Consider the following 14,204-nt stretch of genomic DNA (forward strand, 5'->3'; position numbering starts at 1 on the left):
ACAGAAGCTACGGGAGATGCTGGTGGCAGCGAAGCTGAGGGGCCGGCGGGGTGAGGGGACCGGCGGGGCGGAGGGGGTGGCCGAGGGGACCGGCGGGGCGGAGGGGGATGGGGGGGCTGAGGGACATGGCCCGGCTGAGGGGACTTGGGGAGCTGAATGGACGGGGGGAGCTGAGGGGGATGGCGGGGCTGAGGGGGAGCTGAGGGGGGGCCGGGCTGCGGTCGTGCCGTGCCGAGGGACCGGGGCGCACGGCGGGCAGCGCCTCACAGGCGGGGCATGTGCCGTTCGGCGCGTGGCGGGGGAAGCGGAGGCCGCGCGGGCGGCGGTTGAGCGCGCGGCGGTTGGTGCCACCTACCAACATGGACACGTCGCAGCAGCCCGTCCCCGTCAGTGCCAACAACTTCCCCGCCAGACTGTGGCAGCTGGTCAACAGCCCGCGCTGCCGCTCAGTTCGCTGGGATGCCTCCGGCCAGGGGCTGGTCATCAACCAGCCGCTCTTTGAGTGCGAGCTGCTGGGCGCCGGGCCAGCCGGCGCTGCGCAGCCAGGTGGCGCCGGGGCAGCGGCAGCCGCCGGTTTCTTCAAGACCAAGAACTTCAGCAGCTTCATCCGGCAGCTCAATCTCTATGGCTTCCGCAAGGTGGGGATGTTGCCGGGGAGCAGTGTGGTGGGGCCCGGGCCTGGGCCGGGCCCAGAGGGTGGACAAGGCAACGGTGGCAACTGCACCGGGCCCCTGCATCACTTCCGCTGCCCCCACTTTCGCCGCAACCACCCCGACCTCCTCATCCACCTGAAGCGCCTGACGAAAGGCAACAGGGCGAAGATGGCAGCGGGCCTGGATGTGACCAGCCGCCCACCCAACCGCTTCCAGCGCTGTTGCAGAATGGATGAGAGAAAACGGCCATGGATCCATGGAAGGACTGTGTGACACAGCACTTGACATGAGTTTGGAGTGAACCAGACTAGGCCGCAGAGAAAAAATTACTGAGTTAATGGACAATGGACAAGGAAGATAAGGAAAAGGTCAATGCTGAGCTTGCAGAAGATGTTGCAACTAACTTTGAGGAAGTCACGTAGAGCACGGAGCTGAGCTACGTGACTAGTTAACCGCAGAAACCGCAAGTAGGAGGCCGTACGAAGACGTAACCGTTAGGGCTTAGCCAATCAACATATGACTAGTAGACATAATTAACTGGAATTGTATAAATGCCACAATTGCGCCGTAATAAATCGGAGCTTGCTTTATCACTCACACTGAGTCAGCTGCTTGCTTCCCCTCGCTCGTCGCAAGTGGCGCCCGAACAGGGACCCCCAATCCCTGTTCTTCACCGGACAGCGAGGACGGAGAAGCACTGGTAGCAGCGACCAGGGAGCAAAGATCGACTGATGCTGGCATCATATCTCGATCCGTGCTTGAACCACGTTAATCAAGGGAAAGGTTCGCCGTCCGTCAGAGTCTACCCAGAGAAAAGGCTGCATCTTAATCAAGGAAAAGAATTCTCTTAATCAAGGAAAGAATTCTTTAAAGCGCGCTATGGAAAAAGAGGTAGCACTCGCTCTTTTACAACACTTTTTAGAAAAGCGGGGGGTAAGCCCTTTGAAAGATTTAGCTGGGCTAATTACGTTAGGCAAGGCACAAGGTTACTTTAAAGATCCTGAAAGTATGTTTGAAGTAGAAGAATGGCGTAATTATGGGGACTGTTTATGGGATTTAGTGATTGACGATGATAAAGTTGCTAAAAAGTTAATGAAATCTTGGAGAGAGGTCATTAACTGTTTAAAACGTTACAAAGTTGAAAAACAAATGGCCGCAGCTGCCACTAATCGGCTCGAAAAAACTGATTCAACAGCGGGGCGTTTTACAGCAGGAGGAGATTATTTCAGTCCTCCTGCTTCAGGAATTCCTGTCCCTGTTGTTCGTCAGCCCTCAAATCAACCACCTCCTCCTCCTCACACAGAGAAAGAAGTTTGTCCTTCGGCACTGTCTCAAGATCAGGTGCTGGATGGCGCACAAAATGATAATTTAGAGGAGGAGTTCATTGAGCTTGAGGGGAAAGCAACAAGGGGACAGTTAAAAGATAAAACATTTAGTAAACCGTCTAACTCACCCCCGCACTCACAGTTAGTTCGAGTCAATTGGGACAAAATAGTCCGAGAGGCAATGGAGCAGAAAGATTTTGATGCTGTAACTCAAATTAATTGTCAAGCTTATCCTGTGATCTACACTATCGATAATGCAGGAGTAATGACAGGAGAACATCATACTTTAGATCGGAAAATTTTAAATCAACTGCGAAGTACAGTTAATGACTCAGGTTTACATGGTGAACCTACCCGACAAATGTTAAACTATATTTGGGGAAGTGGAATATTGTGTCCGGAAGATATAAAAAACATTATGAGACTTATTTTGAAGCAATCACAGCAATTGCTATGGCAAGCTCATTGGCAAAGGCTTTGTGAACTATCTGTACATGCGTCGCGTGACCGATTAGCAGGAGTAACCGTAGAACAATTGATGGGGTCTGGACCTTTTGCCTCAATAGAAATGCAGATGCAAACTGGTCCTGATGTACTGTTAGAATCTATGAAACTGGCGCGAGAAGCCTTGCAGAAAGTAAGAACAACCCCTGCTACACCTTCATATATGTCAGTTAAACAAGGCAGGGATGAGTCTTTTGCCTCTTTTGTAGACAGAGTCACTGATGCGATCAATCGAGCAGATATAGCGGATTTTATGAAGGGACCATTATTGAGGCAGTGTGTATTAGAAAATTGTAACACTTATACAAAAGGCATTTTAGTTACCCTTCCTCTAGATGCTTCTGTTGAAACTATGTTAGAAAGAATGAGCCGAGTGCCTGTAGGACCTCAAGCTTTGTTAGTCGAAACGCTTAAAGAGGTAGGAGACAATTTAGTTAAAACTCAGCAACAAGCTTTTGCAGCCCTCGCTCCTTTAAAGACGTTAGATGAACGGCAAAGTAAGAAACCACCTCGAAAAGACTTTATTTGCTTTCGTTGTGGGCGTCCTGGACATACACGTCGTCAATGTCGAGAGCGCCACCTATGGTGCAAAAATTGTCAAATGGACACAGCATCGAGACAGATTATTTCGGCTGCCATGACCAGATGAAGAAAAACGACTTGTAGAAAAGTTAACATATATTATTCTTCCCATCTTATGGCAACTGCCTCGGGAGATACAATATCAATTACCCTCTGATAGATTGTCTTTACTACGTTTTACCCGTATTTTGCATACTTTGCAAGACCTCTTTGGGCAAGGACCAATATAATTAGAAAAATTTTGTCCTATATGTAAAACTGTTTGTAATTCAAAAATTACACTGTATTGTGGATATTGTAAAAGGGTTAGGAGTTGTAAGTGGAAAAGCTTATGTTCTTGGTTGTGTCCACCTTGCAGGTATAATATTTTACATTTTGGTTTTGGAGGTTTTTCCCTATTAACTGAAACACGTACCCCTAATTTTGTAGTCATAGATGAAGCATTACAACGGTATGAAACTTTTGAACAGATATTTTTAGCAGAACATCGTAACGAGCTTATCTTTTGGGTTCGTATCATTAAGAAAAGTTTTGAGTCTCATATTATACAACGTCATTGTAAACGTGGATGATGGCATTGTCTCTGGGAATTAGCCTAGTGAATATTGTCTTTGTTTTTGCTTCACATAGTATAGAGCCTAGACAGAATATGTGGGTTACGTGGGCAAATCAATCAGGAGTTACAGATTTTTGTCTTTCCCTGCAGAAAGCAAGTGATCCTTTCCGAACGTGTCTAATTGGTTACCCTTATATACACTGGCCTGATTTTGAACCTTTGGGAGTAAACTATACGGCTATAAATCAATCATACTGGGGTTGGTTAGATCGGCAGTATAATAACACGAATCATGGCTTTGGTGATAACTGTACCTGGTGGAATAGTACACTTATTAAAAATACGTATTTTTTACAACAGTTGATTTACCATCTAAATGAATCAATCCATTTACCTCAGCAAGAATTAGACCTATGGGGCTCTTTCCCAGCCGCTGGGCCTTTAGTAAACGTTAGTCAAAAACTTAATTGTACCAGAGTTCGCCCACTATTTCGACCTATCAATGGCTCAGGTGCTGTCATGTTTGGGAATATATGGAAACGCGTCATGCACCATGACAATGTAACACAATTTTACTTAGGATATCAGAATGTATCAGGGAATTCTAGCCATTGGAACACCTCAAAATATGCCGGTGAATTTGATGTGGAAAATATTACAGCGAAATTATTACCAGAAGGATATTTTTTAATATGTGGAGACAAGGCATGGCCTGCCATACCATTCCGTCCCGTGGGAGGACCCTGTTATATTGGCAAGCTAACCATGTTTGCACCCGCCATGCGTGACTTGGTAAGACAGGTGAATGAGAGTAGAGCAAAACGCAGTCTTCATGACTTAAAGCCAGATTGTAATGATAATGTAAATCTTGGCACAGTGGCTGGAACTGTAGCTCTTTCATTTTTTCTTCCCGGTGGCGCAGCGGCTGCGAATTGGGCTAAAATAAAGACTCTAGCTTGTTGGGCAGTGAAACAATTTAATTCTACTGCGGACATTCTATCAGGACTTGCCACTGATGTTGACAGCTTACGCCATGCAATTTTACAGGATAGAGCTGCTATAGATTTTTTGCTTTTGGCAAATGGACATGGATGTCAGGACTTTGAAGGTATGTGTTGTTTTAATCTTTCTGATCATTCACAAAGTATTCATCGACAGCTGGAGGAGTTAAGAGATCGTATACATCAAGTTAAAGAAGGTTCCTCAAGCATAGATTCATGGTTTGCTTCTTTGGGCATAAATGGATGGTTAAGAGACTTGTTAAAACAGGGTTTATCTGTATTGCTGTTTATTGTTTTACTGTTGCTTTTGTTACCTTGTATTCTTTCTTGTATCCGAAAATTGTTTGAACGTGTTACTCAATCTTTCCTTGTCCAAAAAGAAAAAGGGGGAATTGTTGCAGAATGGATGAGAGAAAACGGCCATGGATCCATGGAAGGACTGTGTGACACAGCACTTGACATGAGTTTGGAGTGAACCAGACTAGGCCGCAGAGAAAAATTTACTGAGCTTGCAGAATGAACAATGGACAAGGAAGATAAGGAAAAGGTCAATGCTGAGCTTGCAGAAGATGTTGCAACTAACTTTGAGGAAGTCACGTAGAGCACGGAGCTGAGCTACGTGACTAGTTAACCGCAGAAACCGCAAGTAGGAGGCCGTACGAAGACGTAACCGTTAGGGCTTAGCCAATCAACATATGACTAGTAGACATAATTAACTGGAATTGTATAAATGCCACAATTGCGCCGTAATAAATCGGAGCTTGCTTTATCACTCACACTGAGTCGGCTGCTTGCTTCCCTTCGCTCGTCGCACAGTGCTTGCTCGGCATGCCGCTGAACGGGCAGCCGCTGCCTCCGCCCTCGACGCTCAGCAATGCCAACAGGCCTGGTGAGTCGGAGTGGGCCATGTGGGGCCTTGGTGGGTTTTTGAGAAGTGCTGGGTGGCATGGGATTTGAAAATCAACGCTCTCCTGAGGGAGAAGGGTTACCTGTCCTTGCCGGTGGCATCTCAGTTCACCTGGTGTAGGGAAGCTGTTGTTGTTTATGCAGGTAGATCTGCTGCCAGTAAGCATGAGTAGCATGGTTCACATGTATTTCGGGCTGCCTGTAGACTACAGTACAGTCTCCGTTGCATACTACACTAAGAACACCCTTGCTCGATCTCTGTGGAGCTGGCACAGCTCTACCAGATGAACGTTGCTGCTTCTTGCCCGTCAGTAAGGATGCCCATCAGTAGGGATGCTTAACAAGCTGTCATTAAATGTGTGTGAAACAGTGAGTCATGTGAAGTGATAACTAGAGCATCCTGTTAGTTTTGTGCAAAGGAGACAAGACCTGGTAGTAAGATTTTTGTCAGTTGTCTCCTGAAAAAGAATTCACAAGCTACGTAGTTTTTAAAACAGGTTGAATGAGTAGGTGAGAGCTAATTAGAAAATAATACTGCTGAAAAGCCCTAGAACGTGTTTTCTTTCTTTCTAACCCTCTTTGAGAGGATCTGAGTTTTCCCAAGACAAGTGTGAGCCCTCAGGATTATTCCACAAATTTTGTATCGGCCCTAAAGCTTTGTAGTTGGCGCTGTGTAAGGAAGATGTGAATATCTTGCTTTGCAGTGCTCTTGGGCTGCTGCCAGAAGAGCACTCCGGCTTCCCATTCCCTTGGTGGCATGTTAACTGTCATCTTCCTTGCAGCTGATACAGCAACATGTTGGTTCAGCGCAATGATCGGAGAAGACTTTAATAGCCTTTTTGTGACTGGCTCTTGGGCCTGAGTGATGCACCCCATGGGTGCAGAGCTGTAAGGTGCGGTGTAGGAGAAGCGGCAGGACTGTGCGACCAGGAGAAGGGGAGAAGCAGTTGACGGTACTGCTCTCTGCAGCGCCGGCTGGCATTTAGAGCGGAGTAGGGTATCACCATACTCTTGGTTACTGTGTCAGGGTAGGAACTGTCATCTAATTCAAGTGGTGTTTTCCGTGATGTGTGTGGAACTGCACGTGCAATACCAAGAAGACAAAATGAAGCATCTGAGAAGGGATGGAACTTATTTCAGTAGGGAGGCTAGGAAGCATTTAAATTAATGATTTGATGTTAACCTTGTTAAGGCTAAGATGAGTCATTGCAGACTTCAGTGACATGTGGTTTGTCTGATGTAATGCAGACCATTGGTAAAGGAAATTATGAGAAAGAGATGACTCTTTCATTTTTTGTCCTCTGTTTTTTATGGCTGCAGTTTCAGAGTTTTTGCTCTAGGAGTCTCATTTTCTAGAAAGACAGAACAAGGAAAACATTGGCGTTTCTATGCAGTCAAGTTCTGACAGGCTGACAATGCACTGTGCGCTCTGTACTGACTGTTTAGGGGCACGTCTGTTCCCAGTGTCTTGCAGGGTGTAACGCTCTGTTAAACATTCAGGAACAATTCCTGTACAGCAACTGGAGGTTGGTAACTTGGCATCCCGTGGTGTCTTGTTTACGTGTTAGAACTAGATAATCTTCATGTCCCTATCCAAAGGTAAAATATAAACAAAAGAATTTTCATACCCCTGTTCCTTCTCTGTTTATAAATGGTGAAAGTTCTGAACAGGAAATAAACGGTCCTATACATTAAGTCTCAGCAAATCTTCAGGGTCAGCTGGTATTTATTTAGTGATTCTTAATGGTTAAATGTGAACTTGCAGAATAATGACTGTATGTTACTGATTTCTTGAATTAGTTTTCATCAGAGGAGTGCAAGAGGTAAATGTGAGGCTATTTTTAAAAAAAGTCCTTTTGAGTGAGAATTGGAAACTACAGGTCTGAGAAAGCCTGGCTTCTAGATAAACCCTATTGACGTGAACCATCCCGAAACTCGTAATTCTCATGGCTAAGTGCAGTCCTGCAGGGGAGTCACAAATGCAGTAGTTCTTGCAGAAATCAATGAGCACAGGCGTTTGCGGTGTTACTGTCAGTGTTTCCACAAAGTCACTGAAACAGAAATTGAGCTGTCATGCTATAAAAGCAAATACCATTTCATGAAACAGTAACTGTCTGAGAGAGGAAACTATAAAATAATAGAGAAGAATAAAAGGACTCTCTAGGAAATAACAAAATGGCAAAGTCTGGGATATTTTAGTCTGCACTGAACTAGTTGAGCTGACTGAGAAAAAATTGGCTTTGAAATTTTTTTCTTGACCAAATAAATGACTTGTCATAAAGTACTTGCAAAGTCCTTTGGAGGATTTTGACATTGCCCTTCCCTTAGCTGTTTGTGAGCTGTCAGTAGTGGAGTTTGGTCAAATCTTGCTTTATGATGTCCCTTTTTTAAAATGTATTGTCTGATTTAACACACCGTACTTTCAAAATTGCTTTTGTTTGGTTTAGTAAGTTACTACACATTTTGATTTATAGCACATTTCTAAATATGGGTAACTCGTTACTGCCAGTTTAAGGAGATTGAATGCTACGCAGACACCTCTGTGTTGGCGCTTCACTCGTGTGCCACACAGCAGTTACTGCATGCTCGGGTCTAAGAGTACAGTCTCCTTTCTGGATTAAGTACGCTGGAGCAAAGGTAGTCTTCCCAAATAACGTTGTAGAGCCTTGGCTCCTCATATTGCCTTTCTTTGCCTGTGAAAACTCCTTTCCTTAACACTTGCTTCGCTTTATTTTGTACCCACTGCAGGACTGCTGACTGTAGGACAGTTTCATCAACTTTACGGTCAAGGTGTTTTCGCTCCTTACTCCTACATGGCAACCTCGTGCCAAGCCCCCAGCACTTTACCAGCACAAAGATTAGATCCGACTCCAGTCCCTTCCACTTGGATCCAGCAGGGACCACTTGGGTTGCTGTCAGGGCAAGGGGCTTCCCCAGCTTTTCCAGATAAAGGGGCTGCCTTTCCTGTACTCCAGACACTTCCAACAGGAGCCACGTACACACTCCAGCCTGCGGCTTCTCTTCCGCCACTTCAGCAAGGGACTCAAAGCGTTGCCACATCCATTGCAAATTGCAGCAGCTCTGCATCTTCAGTGCCGTACTCACAAGCCTGCTATCCAACAGGTATGAAAAAAATTTTCTGCATTTGCTTTTCAAAAATAGATTTTAAAGTGAGACTTTCAAATATTTTTCTACAATACTCTGCCATGTGTATATCTCAAGTGAGAATTAGAAAGTGTCAAGTCTAAAAGGAAGATGGACCTAAAGCAAAAGGAGTTTCTGTTTGGTATTCGTGTCCTTCCTCCAGATTTTGTGTGTCCCCTGGTGATTTTCTGGATAGCCTTTCTGTTGAGGTGAAAGGGCGAGGAGAAGAGCATTTCTCCAAAACTAGTCGGTGTGAGGCTAACTTTCATTTTTGTTTTTTTAATTAAGCAAAACTTGGACAATGATATTAAAGCACTGAGACCTTGTTAAGAAGTAGTATCCTAGGCCTTGGTCTCATGTTTTTCCAGGTTAAGGTTTTAAACTCAAAGATCAGTCAAAAGTATTGTGCAGAACAGGGGTCCTCAAACCTTTTAAACAGGGGGCCGGCGCGCGGATTAGATGGCAGGAAGTCATCTGCGTCTGCTTGGTTTCCCCCTCCAACCCCCGGCAGGGGTGGGGGTGGTGTGGGGGTTCTGTAAATACGGGGAGCTGGACTGAGGACCTGGGGGGCCATATCCGGCCCGTGGGCCGTAGTTTGAGGACTCCTGGTGCAGAATATTTCATTCTGCTCATGCTATTTTTGTACCTGATTTTTTTTTCTTGCTTAGCTTCTTTATGTTGTATTTTTTTATGCACTGAAGACTAGAAAGTACAAAAGTCTTGGCTCCTTTCTTTTTTCTAAATTATTTCTGCCACAATTGTCAGTCTCACTTAATCACTCAATTACAAAATAAATCAGTCTCACTTAAGTGTTTTTATTCTTCAGAAGAGGAGTTGAAGCAAATTACTGTTCTTTTCCTTGCCCTTACCTTGAATGGGAAAAATCACATGATAGGTTATTTTCTGGGGAGTGGTGGTGTATTTGTTGTGGGTTTGTGGTGTTTTTTTTTAATTTCCCTAAAACTTCTGAAATTCAGAACAGTGACTCTTGCCTTGAACAAACTAAAGCTCCGTTATTATTCTTTCCTTCTGCCTGCTCCTCCTTTGGCAGCCGCACCTTCACAAAGACAGCTATCTATCCCTGTTTAGAAATCCTACACAGTGAAATCGTTACATCTTTTGTGCATCTCTTCTGAGACCTCTGCTGAGAACATTTCAGATAATAATCAACAGTTTCCGTAATGTCATTTTTGTCAAGGAAGGGTTCTGAGGAGCTGGGCATTTCTTGTAGACACACTTAAATGTTTAAGAGACAGGCAACTCCTGCCACGTGCTCCTTATGCAAAGATTACTGTGGTGGCCAGAGTGTGGAGCCTGCCTTACCAGCTGCTAACTATTAAGTCTTCTCCCAGGAGCAGGTGTCCTGAGAATCATAGAATGGTTTGGGTTGGAAGGGACCTTAAAGATCAGCAAGTTCCCACCCCCCTGCCGTGGGTATTAGACCAGGTAGCTCCAAGCCTCATCCAGAATACTTGCTTAATTAAGGTGGGAGGTGGTCCCCGCTTTGCGTTTCTATTGGTTACAGAGCATAGGCTGAAACTCATCATGATGAATTGTAGTTGTCACTGTCTCAGCTAAGGCCCCAGCCCTCTCCCGTAGTCAAGGGAAGGAAAGGGGCGTCTCGGGTGCGATTTCACGTAGCTCGGTTTAGAGTTTGTCTTGGGGTAAGATCACTGGTGTCCTGGAAGTGCCTGTTTTGAAGTACTGCCTGCAGGGGAGCTGAGGGAGACCAGCGTAGATTTAGACATGAACATGTAGCTCTCTCTCACTGGATGACGCTCGTTGCTTTAAGTTTAAAGGATAACTTGGCTATGTTGCTCAGGTAGAATCTTCTGGGGTGGGAGGTGGGTGTGAGAACGCAGTGAAAACATACCAAATTTTGCAAGGTGTAATCAAAACTAAAATGCAGAAACTTGGGGAATCTGAGGTGTTTGAAACCTCCAGTGAATTAATTAGCGTTTCTGAGAGTGTAAGTGACATTTCACTGGAGTATGATAAATCTTTTAATTTTCACTGTCACTCTAGGACTGTCTCAGCGGTTTTACTTCTGTGCCTGTGTATCTCTTAATCTCTCCGCTATCCTTTCTTCTATATATTATAACATACAGAATGCTGAAAGCGTGTTTCTTCAAATGTCCACATGAAAAAGTCTGGTTTCCTTCATCATGAGAGCACAGCAGCAAGATTAGTTTGCTTGGGAAGTGATAGTTAACCTTAAGATACTTATTTAGTAAGTGAGAGAACTAAAGAATGTATGTTCAATCTTAATTCTTGACTCTATATTCATTTCACTTTTGAAGTCCCATTAAATGAAATCAAAGTAGAACTTTGTCAAAAGATTTCTTTTTGTGTGTATTCAAACTTGTTTGTTAACTTCCGTGACAAAAAGATTTCCCTGGTTTTTCATTATGATTCTTACTGAAAAGTCAGTAACATAAAATATGCTCATCTAAGTCTTTTTTTTCCCCACTAGCCTTAGACCATAATTAGTTTAAGGATTTAGTTCTGTTTACATTCAACTATCTGCAAAACCTTTGACAGCAGTAGAATCGCGTCAAAGAAATGCATTGAAGCTTTATTATCCGAGAGCGTGTAATAATGAAAAATCAGTCATGGAGACCATGTGAGAAATATTAGTTATTGGTGCCACCTGACAGTGCAAGGCCAGTCGCGCCTTTTGAATGCATCTGTGCCTGTAGGGTTCATTTACATATGAAGACCTTTCTGGTGAGTGGTAGTTTAGGAGTAGTCATGATATTCTTCAGAATGATACACTCTTGGTTAAGATAATTCATTTTCTTTGTAAGTCTTAAAATTCACATGGTCACAAGTGTGTATGAACACCTAGGCTCAGCTATGTGAATACGCTTTCTGTGGTGTATTGTGACAAGAAACTCAAGCAGCCAAATCAGAGAGGTGATACTAAGACACAAAAGACTCTGATTATGAAGTTTCTGCATGTATGTGTGCGTGTTACCAATTTTACAATATATATTTTTAATATATCTATACATATCTTAAATATTTTTAAGATTAAGAAATTGGTCTTAAAATGACTTGGGAGGTAACAATAAATTTCTGGAATGTCGTTTACATTCAATAAATGTTCTGGAATGTGTGATTATTGAAATGTTTAATCAAAGTAAGCAATAGAACTCTGCACACCAGACACAAGTTCCAGCAGTCTGATAGCTGTGTTTGAATTCTTGCAGCCACACCACAGAGCTGTTCAGCAGCAGCCCACACAGATCCTCTGGCTGGCTGTGCTGGTCCTACTGCTTCAGCGTACACCCACGACAGCTTTGTCCAGGTGAGCGTAGCCTACTGAAAGGAGGTGAAAGCGAAGGAGACTGTATGAATGAGCTGCAGGTTTATACACTTGTGAAATTAAGGATAATTTGAAATTTGAAAATTGATCTGCTTGATAAAGTGAAAGTGATGTGGTTTACAAATACCTATTTCAAAGAACCACCGAATGTTAAACGGGTAGTTTTGTAATTCAGGTTAGGTTTCAGGGTAGCAGCATAGTGGATGTCCTCATCAGTGGAGTGTTTTTGCTTGACTTCACCAGAATCACTTTTAGTTAATGAGCCTGCATTTGTATTTGAAGAATGTTCTTGCCTGGACAAAAAGAGATTCTTTAATATTATGAAAATACTGAGAAGCAGCTCCCCTTCTTTGTCCCGGACAGCTTCCTGCAGTCCTGAGTTTGATTTGATGAACGAGAAAAACTAAGGTGACTTTTTGGAATGGGCCCCACCTCGGAGATCTCTTATTAAAGATAACTCCAGTACTTCCTGTAAATGCTTTATGTAATTTTAGTGGAAACTGCACCTTATTTGGAGGGCCTGGCTTATCAGATATCAGAAGATCTGAAGTAAAAATGCAAGAGCTTCCTTTTTTATTACAGCATAACACATATACTTTTTTCCCCCTCACAGAGGACAAGCAAAGCAAGTTATGCTTATGTGTGTTGAAAAAGGGTTGACCTACCCAAGCTTGATCATCGAGTTTCCTGTCTTGCAAATATCAACCTTTGTCTTTTATTCGTGACTTCTTTTAAAAAATAAGCTTATCCAAGATGGGCAGGTTATGGCCAGGATAACACGTTAGTGTAAGGCTATAGATAGCCAACAGCCAGTCATGCCGTCGATATTGTAGTATTTATTTTTCGCACAGTGGATCTTTGTCCTCTCACTTTCATTGTGAGCTGCTTTTTTCATCCAGGACATGAGGATCCGTCTGAGCGATGGGCAGTCACAATTAAATAGCTTATCTCGGAAGGCCGAGATCCATGGGATAGTAAATCATTCCAAAGGAGTGGTCAAAGGTGGTGGTGTGGCTAGATTGAAGGATAATATACAGTGTCCAAAGGGTCTAGTAAAAATCAGTTGTTTGGAGAAGCAAGTCCATGGGCAGTGTGTGGAGTCAGAAGACCTTTAGGCCACTTGCTAGTGGTTGCTTTGTTTCCTGGAAACCCCCAGCAAAAAGCTGCCGAGCATCTGGGCAGACTGCGGGAAGGCGATCCTCTGCGTGAGAAGGCCAAAGGCAAGCAGTGCCCTGTATCAGTTCCACCAGGTCAGTAACCGGCTGTCTCTGAGCAGGGTAACACAACTATCGTACCGCGTGGATCAACGGGACTTCTTGAGATTTCTGAGTCTTAGCATAGCCTAGGTCATTTCTCCTGGAACGTGGTGACAGGCTGTGCAGGTGGTACAGAAGACAGCAGTTTGCCTGCGGTTCTTGCTGAGCTGTGGGGAATAATCAGTTTGCCTTTTGTGTGTTCTGGGGCATATACTTCCCCAAACTTCTGGGGGATGTGGCAAGCTGCAGTATTGAGCATCCTGCCTGGCTGGTGTATTGATCATCCATCAGTAACCACTTGCACAAATCCTCAAAAGCGGTAAAATTCATCAGCCCTGGCTGACTAAGCATTTTTATTGTTCTTCACAAAAAATAGAACTATTGCATGGTATATTTCCTATTGTTCCACTCAATACCTTCTACCAGTTGCAGGAATTCAGTGCAATGCTGTTGAAGCGTGGTTTGCGGGGCGTTTTAGGCTGTTTGGTCACGCTGTGTGCTGCTAGGTAGGAGTGGCAAAGCCTATACGAAACTGCTGGACCAGTCCCGAAGACAGTGAACCGTATCGGCACGCTCGTAGTCAGCAAGCTGGTTACCAGCCCCGTTTCTGTTGGATCCAGACGGTGCTTTGTGGTCTCAGAAGGAAAAGCGGGCACTCTTGGACAAGGAAGCCTAAACCTTGTGCTGTTCCTTACTGGGTCTTGCAGAGAGCATCACTTTTAAGTTTAGGAGAGATTTAAGACAGGTGGAGTTTCTGGGTCTTGGAGGCCAGCTGCTGAGCTTGTACAGTACACACCTGAGCTGCTGAAAGTGTTAGGTGACCCTGGCTGGAACATGGGCAGACCAGGCCGGTAACTAACTGTTTGGTTGGCTGCAGTTTGCTCTCCAGGAAAAGCTGGAGAGAATTACTGCGTGGAATGGCAAGGGGACATAGGTGGTTATACCCAGA

The 14,204-nt window shown here is 44.3% G+C and overlaps 1 protein-coding gene across 1 annotated transcript in view; it reads left to right on the forward strand.

Moving 5' to 3' along the window:
- Positions 1–251: 251 nt before the first annotated feature.
- LOC129783655 (heat shock factor protein 5-like) overlaps positions 252–14,204 on the forward strand; it is a 42,468-nt gene continuing 28,515 nt past the window's right edge. Inside the window, 4 exon segments of the mRNA XM_055793645.1 lie at positions 252–920; positions 5,438–5,510; positions 8,276–8,650; positions 11,884–11,981. Coding sequence (XP_055649620.1) covers positions 360–920; positions 5,438–5,510; positions 8,276–8,650; positions 11,884–11,981 — 1,107 coding nt within the window. The 5' untranslated portion in view covers positions 252–359.

The sequence above is a fragment of the Falco peregrinus genome, chromosome 1 (assembly GCF_023634155.1).
Source record: "Falco peregrinus isolate bFalPer1 chromosome 1, bFalPer1.pri, whole genome shotgun sequence".
Classification (NCBI taxonomy): domain Eukaryota; kingdom Metazoa; phylum Chordata; class Aves; order Falconiformes; family Falconidae; genus Falco; species Falco peregrinus.